General features: G+C 50.5%; 2 protein-coding genes across 2 annotated transcripts in view; both read left to right on the top strand.

Annotated features, from left to right (window-relative positions):
• The window catches only part of WDR1 (WD repeat domain 1), a 43,306-nt gene extending 34,172 nt beyond the window's left edge, over positions 1-9,134 (top strand). The window contains 6 exon segments of the mRNA XM_070372695.1: positions 756-808; positions 811-842; positions 3,756-3,866; positions 4,892-5,065; positions 6,747-6,891; positions 8,028-9,134. Coding sequence (XP_070228796.1) covers positions 756-808; positions 811-842; positions 3,756-3,866; positions 4,892-5,065; positions 6,747-6,891; positions 8,028-8,134 — 622 coding nt within the window. The 3' untranslated portion in view covers positions 8,135-9,134.
• Positions 9,135-9,345: 211 nt separating this feature from the next.
• Positions 9,346-9,713, top strand: LOC138988242 (histone H4-like). The gene has a single exon (XM_070372696.1). The coding sequence runs from the start codon at positions 9,387-9,389 to the stop codon at positions 9,696-9,698; it is 312 nt and encodes a 103-aa protein (XP_070228797.1). The 5' UTR covers positions 9,346-9,386; the 3' UTR covers positions 9,699-9,713.
• The last annotated feature ends 9,324 nt before the right edge of the window (positions 9,714-19,037 follow it).

Below are 19,037 nucleotides of genomic sequence, written 5' to 3'. Positions count from 1 at the left end.
GTGTCCATGGATTCTTCAGGCGAGAATACTGGGTTGCCATGTCTTTCTCCATTAACCAAAAGTAAAGATGACAATTTTCACCCATCCCGTTAAAAGTGCCAGTTACATATATATATATATTTGTTTGTTTGTTTGTTTAATTACATTGAGGAGGAGACTGGTCATGGCTGTGGAAGGCTGGGAAAGTGAAAGTGCTAGTCACTCAGTCGTGTCCGACTCTGCGACCCTATAGACTGTAGCCCACCAGGCTCCTCTGTCCATGGGAATTCTGCAGGCAAGAATACTGGAGTGGGTTGCCATGCCCTCCTCCAGGGGAATCTTCCCGACCCAGGGATTGAACCTGGGTCTCCCACATTGCAGGCAGATTCTTCATCATCCAAGCCAGATTCTTTGGGATGTCAGGACCAGAACTAAATTCTGTCTGAACCCAGGGAGTGCCAGCCAGGGTCTCTGGCCGGCGCACATGGGGCCCGACCCAGGACAGGGCAGCAGGGGGGCGGCCCTCGGCGCAGATGCGGGACGTGCCGCCTTCACCTCCTCTCACCGCCCCCACCCCTCGTCCCAGCCCCCCACCTCGACTCTCTCCTAGAGTCGGGGAGTCTTTCCTTCCTCCCTCCCATGTCTGTTTAGCAGAGGCTCCTTCGGCCACGATCGGGTGGAATTCCCACCTGTCCCCGAGCAGCTGTGGTCCTCACTGAGTGAGTGTCTATGCCTGCCCTGCACCCCTGGAGACTAACACATCCTTCTCTCCACAGCGGACAGGGAGTCGTGAAACTGGACGTCCAGCCGAAGTGCTTGGCCGTCGGCCCCGGGGCTACACCGTGGTCGTGTGCATTGGCCAGGTACGGCTCCCACCCGGGTCTGACCAGAAGGTCCAGACACACTGCGCAGTGTCTGGTCCCCACGTCCCTCCACAGCCGTTCTCCCCTTCTTTACTGAGAGCTCTGCTGCGTGTGCTGAGGGCCTCCCACGTGTTCACTGAATCCTCAGCAGCCCCATCAGTTAGGCCGGCATCATCCCCACCTCACGGGTGGGGACACTGAGGCACAGAGGCTAAGCTGCCCCAGGGCTGCGTCCGGCAAAGGGCAAAGCTGGGATTTGAACCCGGGCAGCCTGGTCAGAGCCCACACTGGAGGGTCAGGTGCCCTGCACGGGGTGGTCCCTCGTCCCTGCCGCCCACAAGAGGCACAGCCAGTGTGGCTCAGTCCACTCATTGCAGATCCCAGCCCTGCAGCACTTGGCTGTGTGGCTTTGGGCGTTTTCCTCACCCTCTCTGAGCTTTAGTTTTCTTGTCCCTTGCAGCTCACAGGGCGGGTTACAAGGAAGTACACAGCAGGCTGTTGGTACCGCCTCCGCGAGCGAGGAGGCTGAGAGTGGCCGTGCCTCCCTCCCCGAGGCCCTGTGATGGTGGAGGGTGGCACCCGGGCCTCCGCGGGGTCTGCTCTTCCAGCCCCGGCAGCCTGGGTTCTCATTCAGGGCGGTGAAGGTCTGTCTACATGCCATTTCTTAAAATTTCCGGAACACACCGCCCTTGACTGAGACCCAGGCCTGACCCACTTTATCCAGGACACTGCTCTGCAGCAGATGCCGTCTGTCGCCAGGGCTGGGCGTCCCAGCGTGCAAGGTGGAGGAGGCAGGTGCAACAGAGCCCCTGTTGGCACGAGCAACAGACCCGCTCCGGAGAGTCTCTCGGATTCGCTGCCCCTCCTCCGTCCTGGGAGCTTAATTGCTTCGGGGAGTGTGGAATCCTATGTGTCCTAGATAACACAGCCCTCCCGCCAAGCAATTACAGCAGACAGCGGGGTGGCCAGTGAGGGTGCACGAGGAATTGAGGACTGGGAGCGCCGTAGCGAGTGTGGGAAAGACTGGACGTGGCCTTTCTAGAAGGTCACACCGGGAGAGCTCACAGGTTCTGGGAAGAGCCGCCCGAGGCTCTGCTTAGAAGGGGCTGGTGGGTACAGGGTCTAGTCCTGGGTTCCCAGGAGTCCATGGCCCATGCGATCAGGTGTGATGACTGCCCTGTTGTATTCTGCTGTTCCCCTGCTTCTCTCGGGCATCCTGACCAGAACTCCCCACAGCCAGTCATAGGGTCCACAGACCATGCTGGAGGGGCCCACGATTCTCGGTCAGGGAGCAGCCACATTCAGGTCTCACCTCGGAGACTTGAACCGGAGTCTGGACAAAGGCTCTCCGTCTCTCCGTCGGGGGTGCCGGGCAGTAGGGGTGCTTCCTGAGTCAGGCTGACGACTCGGGTGAATGTTTGTCCAGGTGAGTTTTCCGTAGCAGATTTTAAGGTGGGTGCTGCCGCCCATCGCCTGGGCTTCTTCACCTCCCCCACCCCACAGCAGAGCCCACAACAAACCCCAAGGATGGCGGAGGGGGGCTACCTGCCCCTGGGACCGCTGGTGGCTTGAGCCGGGATCAGATGGGGTCAAGCCAGAGCTATCACAGGTGGAGGCCACGCTGTTGGGACAGTCCAGTGAATTAGAACCAGGAGGGGTAGCAAGAGGTGGGTGGGGATGGGGACAAAGGAGGGTCACCATATCGGGGGGCCCTGGGCCGTGTGCAGAGGGTGGAAGATGCAGCATGGTGGCCAGGGCAAGGCTTTGAAGTCGTGCAGCCCATATGTGAGTCCCTACTTGGCTCTGAGAGCTGCAGGGCTTGCACCTCGTTTGCTCCTATATTGACAGGAGGTGACCCTGCCACCCCAGGGACCTGCAGGGTGCGTGGCTCAGGTAGGCTCCAGCGGCTGGTTTTGTTTGCTTTTTATGAGGCACTTCGTTTACTCTGAGCCGTGAATTCCATCCTCAGGCTATCTAGGCACCGCTGGGTTTTTAACCCTGGGAGCCCAAGGCTCAGGACAGTTCATGAGCCGCATGTGTCCATCCCCTGCCCCTCCACCCCTGCCAACCCCCATCCCGGGCAGCAGGTGGCTGAGCCAGGATCAAGTCCTGTCTGTGTCGGCAGAGCCCTTCTGTAGGGCCTGCACCCCTGGGTGCTGAGCCCCGCCCGCCAACGCTGTCCTGCCCTGGCAAACACGGGGGAACTGAGGCAGGAGCTGGCCAGGGTGGGACAAGGGGGCGGGGTGTGCTGTGGGTGCCTCCAGGCCGCTTAGCCATGAGCCATCTGTGTCCTGTCCTCCCCTCCCTGCCAGGGCTGGGGACAGATAGATGGCCTCCACAGACCCGCACTCCCAGCACTGCTGTCTGCCTGCTGGAGTTAGCCCCCAGGGGCCCGGTTTGCCCTCTGTTAGTTGGGAGTTGGGGGGGGGGCCACCAGCACTGTCCCCAAGCTCTGGGGACTCACCAGTGACGTTGCTAGCAGTTTCATACACCACGGGTGGAGGTTGCAAAGGATGTTTCTTTGGACAGACCTGAAAGGCCAGGACTTAGAAGTCCAGCCGGTCCCGTTCATTTCTGGTGTCAGATTAGAGGCTCATCGCTTCCACGTGCTGTGTCTTCTTGAACCCAGGACAGTCTGCTTAGCAGAGCTCTGTCATTACGCCCGCTGGTGTGTAGTTGGAGGAATTCAAGTTCAAAAGCAGCAGATGGCTTACCCAGACATCCGGGCAGGGGGTAGGGACAGCACCATTGCTGCTGATGAGGGAGTAACACTGCGGGGCCCTCGGGTGGTCCCACTTAGTGCGGCTGAAGCCCTGTCCTGGCGCCCCGCGCTGTCCTGCCCCCGACCCCCGGACGGCCTGGGCCATCTGTCCCGGGCCTCTGCTCTAACCGCACTGTCTGTGTGTTTCCCAGATCGTTCTGCTGAAGGACCAGAGGAAGTGCTTCAGCATCGACAACCCCGGCTATGAGCCCGAAGTAGTGGCCGTGCACCCGGGTGGTGAGACAGTGGCCGTCGGGGGCGCGGTAAGGCCCTGTCCCCACACCCTCTGCCCTAGGGTCTTTGAGTGATTTGGGGGAGGGTGGTCAGGGCTGTGTGGGTGCCAGGCTACCTCCTGCCACCCAAGTGAGAATCTCCCTGGGCTGCCCCCTTCCCCCCCAGGAGACCAGGGTCCCAGCAGTGAGCAGGCTGTGCTAGGGGCACAGGGCAAGGAAGGCCTCAGCCTGGGTGTCGGTCCTGGGGGCAGGTGGGAGAGCCTTGTGGGCACAGGGAGGGGACAGGGGAGCCTTCACACCCGTGCAGTGCAGCGCCCGCCAGAGGGCTTCAGTTTCCCCGAGTCTGACTTCCCGTCGTCCACTCTTTCCCCTCACCTCCTGGCCCCTGCAGAGAAGTGCTGGGACCCCACGAGGATGGGGCATTTGCTAGGACAGAGGCTGGACAAAACAGGGAGAGAAGCCTGGTGCCCGAGGGGATCTGCCGGGCCGGGGAGGGGCATGGGGTACAGGGCACGGGACAGATGGTGAGGCTCAGTGCACAGTCAGGTTGGACAAGGGGCCCTCGCTGGAGACTTAACGCCTGTACAGGTGCTTCTCAGAGCTCGGCCTGTGGACAGTTGATTGGAACATACTGGAAATTTTATAAAAAGGGCAGTCTCGTGAGCACCCAAACACCCAGATCACAGTTAGGGTTGGGGAGGCTGGGATCCGCAGTTTGATGTGATTTTAAGATAATTAAACCTCTTTTCATGTAATTCTGCCCACTATGCTAAGCCAGACACCAGAGCTGCTGCTGGGTTGTAGGACATGTCCTCTGGCACCGGGGACGAAGGGGTAGTTCTTCTGGCACCTGAGCTGGCATGTGGCCAAGCCGGGCATGAGTCGGTGGGGAGGAAAAGCACTACTTCTTACATATACTCGGGCCCCTCCCTCTAGGAGGATGGGCTCCAGGAGAGTCGGGGGGTGGGGTGGGGGCAGGGAGGGCACAAGTGTTGTCTGTGGGCACAGGCGCCCATGTCAGGGGAGTGACCCGCTGCCCCTCTGTCCTCCTGCAGGATGGGAACGTCCGCCTCTACTCCATCCTGGGCACCACGCTGAAGGACGAGGGCAAGCTCCTGGAGGCCAAGGGCCCCGTGACCGACCTGGCGTTTTCCCACGACGGCGCCTTCCTCGCTGTGTGCGACGCCAGCAAAGTGGTCACGGTCTTTAGCGTTGCCGACGGCTACTCGGTGAGTGGGCGGGCCGCCTGCCCTGGCCCCACACCAGGCAGCACAGATGGCAGGAGGGGTTCACAGCCTCTCTCCCTGGTCATCACTGATGGGGCGGGTGCACAGGACACGCAGTTTTGCTGCTCCCGGAGCATGAATGACGTGGGCCAAGGAGACTTCCCCTGCCGTCCAGCAGTTTGTGGGCTCGTAGCAAAGTTGCCAAAAAGCTAGGGGCCTGAGTAGGGGCCAGGCTGCTGTGAAATCGGGCTGGTAGGTTCACCTCGGCAGTATTGCCCAGTGACTTCTGGGACCTTCTCTGTCAAAGGGCTTAGGCTAGGTTTTTTTTTTTTCTTGGATATCATTGCCACTTAAAGTCCTGTCAAGTGTGAGTGCTGGTCGTCCAGATGTGGCCTTGCACTCGGGGTGGGGGGGGTCCCTGGGCAGTGGATGGGTGAAAGAGGACCCCATTGCCAGGACCCCGGAAGCTCATCCGGCCCTGGCTTGGGAGGCGTGAGAAAGCCTTAGACCCGTTTCACAAGAGACTGCACTCCGGAGGGCTCTGGTCAGCCTCTGGGTATGAGGGAGCTGGTGTGATTGAACCACAGGGCAGATGGGAGGAGGGGTCCCTCCAGTCCCCCCCACCAAGCCAACCTCCCCCCCACCCCCAACTTCCAACCCTTAGGACAGCTTTGAAATTTATAGCAGAGTCCAAAGAATTTGCCCCCTAGATTCTACCATTAACCATTTTACTGTGTCACATTACCCATCTAGTAATCTAATTTTTAGTGCATTTAAGTGTATATTTTGCCATTAAGTATATCAGCCCACATATTGACTAGAGTTTACTGGTTTCTTAGTTTTGGCTGTAAAATTTACATATAATGAAGAATGAATGAGAACCTAAGTATATACTCATGCTTTGCTTCTGACTGCGACCCACACCTCCGTCAACATGAAGAACATTCCACCTCCTAGGAGGTTCCTTCCACCTGAGTAGCACATTTATCAAATCCTGCATTTATCACATCTTAAGTGATTTCATTTGCATATAACAAGTTTACAGTATGCTGAGTAACCTGCAGCGTAGACTCAACAAAAAATGAAAGAGGCAAACTCGAAAATCATGGTTAATCTAGGAATTAAGAACAAGGTGGAATACTCGAAGTAAAAGCATTAGTTTAGTTAGAGAGCATTAACACTCTGTTCACATTGACCCGTTTGGTAAGACAGCGGCTCGAGGCTGGCACATGCTGTAGACACGTGCTCCTGTGGACAGACGTCTGCCTGCAGAGCACACCACCCAACTCGGGCTCCAGGGCAGTGGCACATGTCTAGGGGGCAGCCACTTCCTCCGTCCATACACGCATAGGGCCTGGTCCATGCCAATAGGACGTTCTCGTGCTTTCTATTCCTGCTTTTCTGACTGTCCCCTCCCTAGGGCAGAGAGCTCTGCAGGCAGGTGGGCACATGTGGCCCATTGACACATGCTAGGAGGACAGCCCCAGAGTCCCAGGATCCTGGGAGGGGTGCAGCAGCCGCTGCTTGATCTTGGGCTGCTCCTGTCTGTGCCTTTGAGCAGTGGGCACCCTGGGCATGTTATGAGGGGTCGGTGAGTTGGTGAGAAGCCTGACCTTAGGTGAGATGATGCCCACTCACTCTGGCCTGGACCCTGACCTGCCACCTATTTTCAATTCACATCCAGGAGAACAACGTTTTCTATGGACACCACGCAAAGATCGTCTGCCTGGCCTGGTCTCCGGACAACGAGCATTTTGCCTCGGGTGGCATGGACATGATGGTGTATGTGTGGACCCTGAGTGACCCTGAGACCAGGGTCAAGATCCAAGGTGATGCTCCCACCCACCTCGGCTCCCTGAGCAGCTCCGGAGAGGCGTCCCCAGGGCCCGAGGGTCCCTTCTGTGCTTTTAGGGAGGTGGCCCCCTCGGGAGGCCTGGCCATCCAGCAAACATCTCTGTTGGTCCAGGCAGACATGCAGAGGACACCTGTGTGCCCAGCATCCATCCAGCAACCATGTCCATCCAGGGTGGATCTCAGTTCTCCTGTCCCCATGTCCCCACCTTCCACCACCTCATGTGGGCTCTGGTCCCTTTCCATTCAGTCCCTACCCCACAGGGAGCCTTTTATGTTGAATATAAATGGGATCCTCTACTATTCAAAAAAGTTGTGTCGGGTGGGGGAGGGGTCCCCACCTGTGTCAGGCCCCACCCTCACCCCCCATCAAGAGCTCTTTCTCAGGTGGTGGGGGAAGGGCACCAGTGGGCTGTCCTCAGGTGTGCAGGCAGGCGCACTCCTTGGTTCAGAATGGGGGTGGGGAGCAGAGCAGACTTAGATGGGCCATCCTGGTCTCCACGGGAAGCAGTGCTGGTTTTGTAGGAAGACTCAAGTTCAAGATGCAGCAAGGAGCTCTCAGAGTAGAGGGTGGGAAGTCCAGTCCTTGGGTCTGGGCTGTGGCGGGGGCGGGGGGTGCTGTCGCAGGTCACTGAATGTGCACTGGCCTGAGGTCAGGCTGTTGTGTGCCGGGTTCCCCAGCTTGTGTTACCAACCTTTTTATTCATTGTGGTCTTGGTCCTACCAGAATTAACACTGTGTCCTGTCTGTGTGTTGTCTGTATATTGTCTGTATATTGTTGCCTTAGGCACAGAAAGACAGACTTGTACCCCTGTGGGGAGGGGCAGTTCTGCCCCCCTGGTTGTCAGGACTCTGCTGGTACCAGGAAGCTGCAGCCAGGGGTGGCTGGCTGCTAATCCCCGAGTGTCAGGGGTCCCAGCGCGGGTAGGGGTGCTGAGGAGCCCGGCCACTTCCCCTCCCATCACCCAGACTCTCCCCCGCTGAGAAGAGGGCAAGGGGGTCTGGTTGAGCAGGAGGATCGTGTTGGGTTTCTGCCGTGACCCCTGCAGGTAATCTCAGGCCAGGGTGTCCCCGTGGCCGCAGAGTTCAAAAGCCGCCGCCTCTTTCTCCCCAGATGCGCACCGGCTTCACCATGTGAGCAGCCTGGCCTGGCTGGACGAGCACACACTGGTCACGACCTCGCACGACGCCTCTGTCAAAGAGTGGACAATCGCCTACTGAGGAGCCCCCCTCACACCAACTCGAGACCGAATCAGGGACGTGGGGTGAACGCAGCTCCGCCTCTGTCACTCCTCTGCCCCGCCCCTGCCCCGCCTCCCAAGGGAGGGGCCTCACCTCGGTCCCACCCCACCCTGCCTCCTGGGGGAGGGGCCTCACCTCGTGCCCACCCTCGGCCCCGCCCCCTGGAGGGAGGAGGCCCGCCGCCCACCTGCCAGCTCGCCGGGCAATCCTGTCTGTCCCAAGTTCTGAAAGCTTTAGACCCTGACCGTTTGCACATGGGAAATTAAGCGGGCACCTTCAACCACGTGTGGCGCCTGACTCAGACCCACCGCTTGCTGCGCAGAACATTCCAGAGGCAGAGCCTCCAAAGCACACAGACCCTCCCGTGGCTCCCGGGGGGTTTGCAGCCCCTCGCGCTCCCCACCTGCGGGTCCTTCCGGTTTCTGTACCTGCGAGAAGAGGGGCCGGCAGGGCCGATGCTGTGGAGCAGGTGGCGCTGGTTTCAGGCTGACGGGCGCACACGGAACTCCATGTTTCACTGTCAGTTTCTGTGCTTGGTTTTGAGAATGGAATCGTGGGGGTTGGTTTTTGTTTTTTTTCCAGTGTATCTTAATCCATACCTGTCCGTGTTTACTGCGCTGCCTCCAGGCCTTCAGATCCTCTGCTAGCGGGACGGGAGGCATCCTGCTCACCAGTTCACTCTTGTGCTTTGATGTTTTTTCCTGTCTTTCTATCCTCTGCCCTCGAGAGAACAGATTAATTTAAAAGGCAAATATGGAGTCACTGTAAACTAACTTGTCCTCATTTACACCTTCCTTTTCTTTACCAGTGCGGAAATTAAAATAAGTATATAAAGCACGGTGATTTGGAGTCTCTTTGCGTTTGTCGGAATCACTGGTAAAACGCTGGCTGAGAGCGGGCCCTCCCCTTGCACTTGTGAAAATACTTTGAGCGCTTTAAGAGATTAGACAGAGAAATAATTAAATATCTTTTCTCTTCACTGTGGGTCGCTGACTTTGTGTAATGGGGACACGTGGAGCGGGGGCTGGAAAGCTACATGGGACCCCATGACCTGAGTATCTCACTGGCATGCAGCCTCGGGGGATGGTTCGGGAAGGCATGGAACCTCAGGATCCCCTCCTGCCCCAACTGCCCAATACTGTGTGTCTTGGACCACCTCGCTTCTCTGCACCTGAATTTGTCTGTATACTGAAAGCGTCGGAGTTGCTGTTGGTTTACTTTTCGTGAAACCATGTCTGGACGCGGCAAAGGCGGCAAAGGTCTGGGGAAAGGCGGCGCTAAGCGCCACCGTAAGGTTCTGCGCGACAACATCCAGGGCATCACTAAACCTGCTATCCGCCGCCTGGCTCGTCGTGGTGGTGTGAAGCGCATCTCTGGGCTCATCTACGAAGAGACCCGCGGGGTCCTGAAAGTGTTTCTGGAGAACATGATCCGGGACGCGGTCACCTACACCGAGCATGCCAAGCGGAAGACAGTCACCGCTATGGACATGGTCTACGCTCTCAAGCGCCAGGGCCCTACTCTCTACGGCTTTGGCGGTTAAGCTTTCCAGTTTGCTCTCAGGAGCTTGATTTCAACCAAAGGCCCTTTTCAGGGCCAAAAAAAAAAAAAAATGAAAGCGTCGGACAGGTTGAGCTCAGTCCTGCCTGACGCTCAAGTTCTGTGGCAGTTCATGACCTTTCTGGTACTGCCTCGAGAATTAAAAAATAGTGTGCATTCCGATGTTGAAAAAAACTAAATTCCCAAGCATTTAAATTAGTAATGGAAAGACTATCTTACTCTTGGCTAGAAGACAGCATCATAAAGACGTCTATAAATTTACAGGCCCAGTAAAAAATTTCCCCTTCTGTTCTCATTGCTTCTACAGTTCATGTATAAAAAGGAGCTAAAAGTGGAAGAGAAATGTTAGTCTATAATAACTGAAGTGAGGGTCACCAGAGGACACAAGTACAGGACAGCTTTGTTCCGGTATGAGTTTGGACTGGGACCTTCACATCAGTGGGGAAGTGACTATTAAGTAAGCTGGGTAAAACTGGCTAACAGTCTGAAAAAAGGTTTTCTTGCCATGTCACCAGATCGAGACCTAAGGTCTAAAAGTAGATCCAAGTTTTGGATTTTAAACAGCAGTTTTAAGAGTGCTGGAAGAAAACATTCAATCTCAGATAGTACACACAAGCCTGAGTGTTCCTTAGAATGACAGAAATAATGGTCAAGGAGAGAAGACTGGTACTGCATGAAGGTGGGGGGAACACCGTAAAATGTTAAATTATGGTAAATGGCATCCATATTTTCAGCATATGCTAGGCAAAAGCATGTCTGTTTGACATTTGGTGTGGTTTTTTAAATGGAAATTTTATGTCCACACGTGGGAAAGTTTTCCAAATATATGACCAAAAACAGAATAATGCATACAGACTACGGACATTAAGACACCAGGCTGAGAATTTAAAACAAGGCTTTCGGGTGTAGAAGGCCAAGAAGAGGGAGGGAGTGAGGAGGGTGTTTACCAGCCAGCCTTGGGGCTACCTCCCTCACTGAGTCCCTTCACTCATAAAACTAGAACATTTTACAGCAGAACTTGACTACACCCAATATCCAACTCGTTTCAAGGAAGGAGGTGTTTGTATTCAGAGACCTTCACAAGAAAATTGAATGTGGAAATAAGCCACTTCCATTATCTTTGGAGAAAAGCTGGGTGTAGGTAGCCTTTGTGAGCTTACAGTTAGCATAGGATCTGTGCTCACAGCCTAAGCTGCCCTCAGGGCTCCACGAAGGGCAGGAGTGATAACTGCCCAGTGTCATTTCTTCTTGCAGACCAGCTCTGGTCATCTGGGAAGGTTATAAGGATCCCAGGACCTTGCTGAGCTGCCTAGAACTGTGTAGTTGTTGTTCAGTCACTAAGTCATGCCCAACTCTTTCTGACCCCATGGACTGCAACACGTCAGTCTCCTCTGCCCCTCATTGTCTCCCGGAGTTTGCTCAAACTCCTGTCCATTGAGTTGGTGATGCCATCCAACCATCTCATTCTCTGTTGGCCCCTTCTCCTGCCCTCAATCTTTCCCAGCATCAAAGTCTTTTCCACTTAGCCGGCTCTTCACATCAGGTGGCCAAAGTATTGGAGTTTCAGCTTCAGCATCAGTCCTAATTCAGGGTTCCAATTCAGGGTTGCTTTCCTTTAGGATTGACTAGTTTGATCTTGTAGTCCAAGGGACCCTCAAGAGTTTTCATCAGCACCACAATTCAAAACATCAGTTCTTCAGTGCTCAGCCTTTGTGGTCCGACTCTCACATCTGTACATGACTACTGGAAAAACCATAACTTTGAGTGTACGGACCTTTGTTGGTATAGTGATGTCTCTGCTTTTTAATACGCTGTCTAGGTTTGTCACAGCTTTTCTTCCAAGGAGCAAGCGTTTTTTAATTTCACAGCTTCAGTCACCATCTGCAGTGTATTTGGAGACCAAGAAAATAAAATCTGAAACTTTGACTTGATCCAAAATTGATCAGCAGTGGCTGGCAAGGACCCACAGCTGGAGGGAGCAGCACGCACCCTATTGCTCAGCTGCCAGCTCAGGGCTGAGCACAGACTTGCACTGGCCCTAGAGAGGTGACGTGGGGAGAGAGCTGGACTAAGCGACGGGATTCTATCCCAGTTCTGAGGGGCTTGACATTGTGACCGTTGGGCAAGTCAGCATCTTCTCCAAGCCTTCCTCTCAGTTGGTAGGCTGAAGTTCAACTAGAAGAATGCTGGCTTCTATGAGACTCTTTGGGAGCATTGCCCCTCTTAAACGACTATGTAGATAATTGAAAAATGCATCTGTGTGCGTGTGAGAATGTGCTACACGTATGAGAATGTGCTGGAATGGAGTTCCTTGCTACAAAAGATTGTTTTTCCATGTTTACTGCTGACCACTGATCACTGCAGTGACATCACTGTATTGATCACCAAACCAGCCCAGAGTGGTATGAAAACCACTCTCAGTGGTTCCTGTACTGGAATCAAGAATTACTGGGAGAGGTGTTGGGTCTTGGGTCCTGTCCTATATGAATGTGCCCAGTGTGGGTGCAGCCCTGAGCCTGTTAAAACTTCACATCGCCTGCCTGGACTTCTGAGTCCCAGCTGCCCCCTTGGAATATAAACCAGAGCAGTGACTTGTAGTCTCTTGACACTCTTGAAAATTACTACAGACCCCCAAAGAGCTTTTGCTTGTATGAGCTTTATCTATCAACAAAACTATCTATCTAATTTTATCTATCGATACTGGATTAGAAATGGAAAACCAAGGGGGAAATGGTTACTGATGTATGAATCTAGTATTAGCAATTATAAACCCATTCCATGTTAGTACATCTTTAAGAAAAATAATTATATTTTCCAAAACCTACAAATAAAAATAGTAGAAGAATGACATTGCTTTGTATCAGTACTTTGGAAAGTTTCTGTAATGTCTGGCTTCTCCAATCTACAAAATACATCTTTTAGTTGAAATTTATAAAGAAAATGTGGCCATGCACTGATACACACCTGGAAAAGGGACAATTATTTGAATAGTGTTTTTAGAGAATTGCAAATATTCATCTTTGACACTATACCAAACTCAAGAAGTAGAAACTTCTTCAAGGTTAACTGCAAGATGGAATCGAAACCATTATAAACTTTATGTACTCTGTTATATTAAAATTCACTCAATGCATCTTTGATCTATGCATAGTTTTATATCATTCTTTGACTATTTGAAAAATACTGGTTCATTAATTTATGCAGATCTTTCCAATGTTAACATTTTATACAATATCAAAAAAATCACATTTGTTCAGCTCCTCACCTCACCAGCCTCATCAGAAACATCATTAACTATTGAGAAGGAAGCTCTTGGGCTCATGGAACTTAAGAACTCCAGATGATTATTCTAGGTCCTTGGGTGTTCCTTGGAGCCCTTCCACAACCTGTCTTGTTGTCCTGGTTGAGGTAGAGTTGCTTCCGTCTTGTGGACTCACCTTCAGAGGAAGGCACGCAAAGTGGTCTTTAGGGCCCAAACACCCATCATTTCTACTCCCACTTTGGGGGAACATTAGTCCTCTGACCATACCTACCTGCAGAGACCTGGGTGGCTGGAGTAGTGGGTGGAGAATGTAGTCCAGGCCTGGCACCCCATGCCCAGCCAAATGCTAATGTCAGGCATTTGCTTGCCTTGCTAAATCTGGTTTGCTTTCAGGCAGATCTGGGACTGCAATGTTTCCTAACATCTCTGTTAACAGTATCCTTGGATTGCAAGGTAAATTTTAAAAATCTTTCTTTAGTTGCCCCTATTCTGCATGAACCAAAATTTTCCTCAAGCTCTATGACTAAAACAAAATGAATAGTTGATTACTGAAATTATTGAAACTGATATAAAACTCCAACCACACATGATATAAAGATGATATGAAGTTCCAACCACATGTGATAAAAATATGATATAAAGCTTCAGTACCCATCTGAAGTTTATCTGTCATTTCTAAACTGTATTCTGAAGTTACACTGATTATATATTTGAGCTTAGAGCATACTATTTTTAACTTCTAAATATCCCACTTAACACATATGTTGAGATTCTATATAAGATTTTATTTATAGAAGTAATTTTACTGAAAACAGTTTGACAACCACTGAATCAGATCATCTTTAAAAGCAATAATTTCACATTTTATTATAGAATAAAAACAAGCTTCAAATTTCCCCGTGATTATTTAGGTACACAAAAAAAGCTTCTAATTTTTAACTTCTAATGATTTCTTTTTTCAAGGGGGAAAAAATTTGCCAGAAAGAAAAGGAATCTTTTTTCTGCTCTAATCCACAGCACTGAAGAAGCAGTTTAGTAAAGTTACTATTAATTATTCCTTCATTTTAAAGTGAGAATATAATTACTGTGTGAGGTGAAAAATAAAGACTGGGGAATCCACTCAGTGCCATCCCTGGATCACGTCCTGCTGGGCAGCTTCCTCCACTTTGTCTCACTATCTGATGTGGAGAGAGGAAAGCTGGGCCAGAAGTAAGGATGCCCAAGTTCCAGGCTCTTTTCTGTCACTTAGCAGCTGGGTAACTTTCACTTCAGTCAGATTGCCTCCCTGGTTCTCAGTTTCTCCATGTGTTCATTAATTTCTTTATTCAAAGACAGTTGAATAAAGACAGTTGTTTTCCTGATATTGTGTCTAGTACTGCGTTAGGTGCTGGAAGAAAAAAGGATTAAGAAAAAGAAGACTATCAGCTACTACTATTCACTGGGGACCACATAAAGGGCAGGCAATGTGCTCTTCACCAGATAAAACAGAAGCCTCAGTTACATTTGAACCTCAGATAAGAAACACATCATTTTTTAATACAAGTATATCCAAAAGCAGAACCTCTAATACTCTGTCCACCTGATGAGAAGAGCCGACTCATTGGAACAGACCCTGATGCTGGGAAAGGCTGAGGGCAGGAGGAGAAGGGGCCGGCAGAGGACGGGACAGTTGGATGACATCACTGACCCAATGGACATGTGTGCTAAGTCATTTCAGTTGTATCCAACTGTTTGTGACCCTACAGACTGTAGCCCACCAGGCTCCTCTGTCCACGGGATTCTCCAGGCAGAAATACTAGAGTGGGTTGCTATTCCCTTCTCCAAGGGATCTTCCTGACCCAGGGATTGAACCCAAGTGGCAGACAGGTTCTTTACCACTAGTACCACCTGAACATAAATTTGAGCAAACTCTGGGAGATAGTACAGATAGGGAAGCCTGGCATGCTGCAATCCATGGGATCTCATACAGGACAGCAACTGAACAACAAATATCCCAAATATTGTGCAAACATACACAAAATAGTATTCATTGCCAATCTGAAATTTAAATGTACCTGGACATCCTGTATTATTTATTTATTTATTATTATTATTTTTTTGCTAAACCTGGCAATCCTACATAAATTGTTTGCATAATTCTCACAGTAGTCCTATATGGGTATGGGTGTTATCCCCACATAATAGATGTTGCAACTGAAAATTATCAGCTGGGTAATTTGGGGCCAATGTTTGAACGCCTTCAGAGAGAAGAATATAGACTTGATATCAGATTATACCAGAAGTTCTTTGTTATGTCAGAGTGCAGAATCGAGACCAAAGAGTAGGGACTTCCCTGGTGGTCTAGTGATTAAGAATCCGCCTTCCAATGTAGGGGATGGAGGTTCAATCCCTGGTTGAGAAACTAAGATCCCACATGCTGAGGGGCAACCAAGCTCACAAGTAGCAACTTCTTAGCCTCATACTCCACAATGAGAAGCCCTTGAGCTGCAGCAAAGACTCAGTACAGCCAAAAACAAAAGACCAAAGAGTAGAAGACACAGAGAGACAAACTGTGGCTCTAGAGAGTGGGATGTGCCACCTTCGAAGCAGTGAGCTGCCCGTCCACGTTTGTATGCCAAACGTGTACAGTACAGCCAAAAACAAAAGACCAAAGAGTAGAAGACACAGAGAGACAAACTGTGGCTCTAGAGAGTGGGATGTGCCACCTTCGAAGCAGTGAGCTGCCCGTCCACGTATGTATGAAATTGATGGCAGCTTGAAGACCTAATTGAAGATGCTCGAATGAAGGGCTACTTGGAGACATGTGAGTGAGGTTAAGGCAACCAGGAGGAGATAGTGATGGTGAAGCACCTGGGAACTCACTCAACAGGACTCTGGGCCCGAGGGCACGCAAGGAGGCACTAGTACCAGTACCCAAGAAGTATAGTTCAGTTCAGTCACTCAGTCGTGTCTGACTCTGCAACCCCATGGACTGCAGCACGCCAGGCTTCCCTGTCCATCACCTACTCCCAGAGCTTGTTCAAACTCATGTCCATCGAGTCAGTGATGCCGTCCAACCATTTCATCCCCCATCGTCCCCTTCTCCTGCCTTCACCACCCAAGGAGAGTGGTGGTCAAGAATAGGCCTTGGCTCCTTTCACAGGCCAACCTCAACAGGAGCCAGAGAGCCTGGTTTATCCCCTTCCCAGATCTCTGACTATCCCTCTTGGCAACTGCTTTCAGACAGGTCAGAGCGACCGAGGGCTAACCGGGAGCCATCCTGTGTACACCTCCATCATCATTGTCCTGGCTCCTGCCCATTGGCTCCACCATCTTTAAATGGTATCTTTCATTCTTAGGCTGTTGCCTCATCTTCTTTTTGGTGACTCTCCCTCCAACGTCATATCTGCATTCCAGAAAGGACTAAATAAGGAAGATGAAGAAGTGATACTTATATGAAGACTTCCTCCTGGAATTACTATTGGCTTCCAGTTGGATTTCATTAACCAGAATTGGGCCACTGCTCATATCAGAAGCACTGGGAAACGTGTATCTTAGTGGGACCCTTGGCCACCCTGAACAAAATTGGCAGAGCCAGTTTGTGCATCACCAAATATGGGTTGGGCCCTATGTTTCCAGCCTCCTTGCAGTTCATATGGAACTTGGGGGAGCAGTGGAGACCACAGTTGGACAAATTAAGCTTGAAGCAAGTGGATATGAGCTGAGATGCTTGGCCCAATGTCATTTGTGGTTCATGAAGTCAGGTCGAGAAATGTGCTGCCAAATAACTCAGCTTTTTGACAATTATGACTTCTTTAATTCCTCCTTCCCCCTCTCCCTTTTGTCTTTTCTGTTATAGCATCTAGTTCATTGGGTATGGAAACAACATCGATAATGTTAGAAAGATGCAAAGTACTTAATCAAAATGATTCCAGTGCTCAGGATTGGCCAAATTAAATGGCCACAATGGCCTGGGAGAAAGCTACCTTTATCCCCATCTCAGCCACAGACACATTTCTGACTTTAGTGGACACAGCGTAGAAAAGTACCACCCATTTCTTCACTTTCTGATGAACAGCTTTATCAATTCTTTGGCTTTTTGGACATAACTTGTAAAATCTTCTCTAAGTGGTCCCTGTCCATTTCAGCTTTTCAGTCTCCCTTTTAAAAATCATATATTTATTTGGCTGTACCGTATCTTAGTCATGGTACCCTGGATCACCAGGTAAGTCCCTCAGTCTGCTTTTAACTGAAACAAGTTTGTAGCAAGCAATGTCATCACCAGCCGTCAGGGGACAGGCAAAGTCTGTATTGCCGTGAACTATTCTGTGCATCACAGTTGCCTGGAAGTGTCTCTGGCCTCTACACCCCACAGTAATGTGTAGCACCACCAGGAGCACCCCTGCCCCAGGTGTGACAACTGAAACTATCTCCATACATGGCCAATTCAGAAAAGAGGATCTCTTGCTCCAGTTAAAAGCAGACTGAGGGACTTTCCTGGTGATTCAGTGCCTAAGACTCCACACTCCCAATGCAGGGAGCCCAAGTTCAATCCCTGGTCAAAGAACTAAATCCCACATGCCACAGCTAAAAAAATAAATAAAGATCTTGCATGCCATAAAGAAGATTGAAAATCCCAGGTGCTACAACCAAGACTCAGTCCAGCCAAATAAAATATATAATTGCTTTTGCTTCATCCCATAGGTTTTGGACCATTGTCCTTTCATTTGTCTCTAGGATAGGATACTGAAAGAGAAACTCCCCAGGTCAGTAGGTGCCCAATATGCTACTGGAGATCAGTGGAGAAATAACTCCACAAAGAATGAAGGGATGGAGCCAAAGCAAAAACAATACCCAGCTGTGGATGTGACTGGTGATAGAAGCAAGGGCCGATGCTGTAAAGAGCAATATTGCATAAGAACCTGGAATGTCAGGTCCATGAATCAAGGCAAATTGGAAGTGGTCAAACAAGAGATGGCAAAAGTGAACGTCAACATTCTAGGAATCAGCGAACTAAAATGGACTGGAATGGGTGAATTTAACTCAGATGACCATTATATCTACTACTGCAGGCAGGAATCCCTTAGAAGAAATGGAGTAGCCATCATGGTCAACAAAAGAGTCCGAAATGCAGTACTTGGATGCAATCTCAAAAACGACAGAATGATCTCTGTTCGTTTCCAAGGCAAACCATTCAATATCACAGTAATCCAAGTCTATGCCCCAACCAGTAACGCTGAGGAAGCTGAAGTTGAACGGTTCTATGAAGACCTACAAGACCTTTTAGAACTAACACCCCAAAAAAGATGTCCTTTTCATTATAGGGGACTGGAATGCAAAAGTAGGAAGTCAAGAAACACCTGGAGTAACAGGCAAATTTGGCCTTGGAATACGGAATGAAGCAGGGCAAAGACTAATAGAGTTTTGCCAAGAAAATGCACTGGTCATAACAAACACCCTCTTCCAACAACACAAGAGAAGACTCTATACATGGACATCACCAGATGGTCAACACCAAAATCAGATTGATTATATTCTTTGCAGCCAAAGATGGAGAAGCTCTATACAGTCAGCAAAAACAAGACCAGGAGCTGACTGTGGCTCAGACCATGAACTCCTTATTGCCAAATTCAGACTTAAATTGAAGAAAGTAGGGAAAACCACTAGCCCATTCAGGTATGACCTAAATCAAATCCCTTATGATTATACAGTGGAAGTGAGAAATAGATTTAAGGGTCTAGATCTGATAGATAGAGTGCCTGATGAACTATGGAATGAGGTTCATGACATTATACAGGAGACAGGGATCAAGACCATCCCCATGGAAAAGAAATGCAAAAAAGCAAAATGGCTGTCTGGGGAGGTCTTACAAATAGCTGTGAAAAGAAGAGAAGTGAAAAGCAAAGGAGAAAAGGAAAGGTATAAGCATCTCAATGCAGAGTTCCAAAGAATAGCAAGAAGAGATAAGAAAGCCTTCTTCAGCGATCAGTGCAAAGAAATAGAGGAAAAAAAAAAAAAAAAAAGAAAGAAATAGAGGAAAACAACAGAATGGGAAAGACTAGAGATCTCTTCAAGAAAATC

This window comes from Bos mutus, chromosome 6 (assembly GCF_027580195.1).
Source record: "Bos mutus isolate GX-2022 chromosome 6, NWIPB_WYAK_1.1, whole genome shotgun sequence".
NCBI lineage: Eukaryota > Metazoa > Chordata > Mammalia > Artiodactyla > Bovidae > Bos > Bos mutus.
This window is presented reverse-complemented; position numbering and strand designations above follow the sequence as displayed.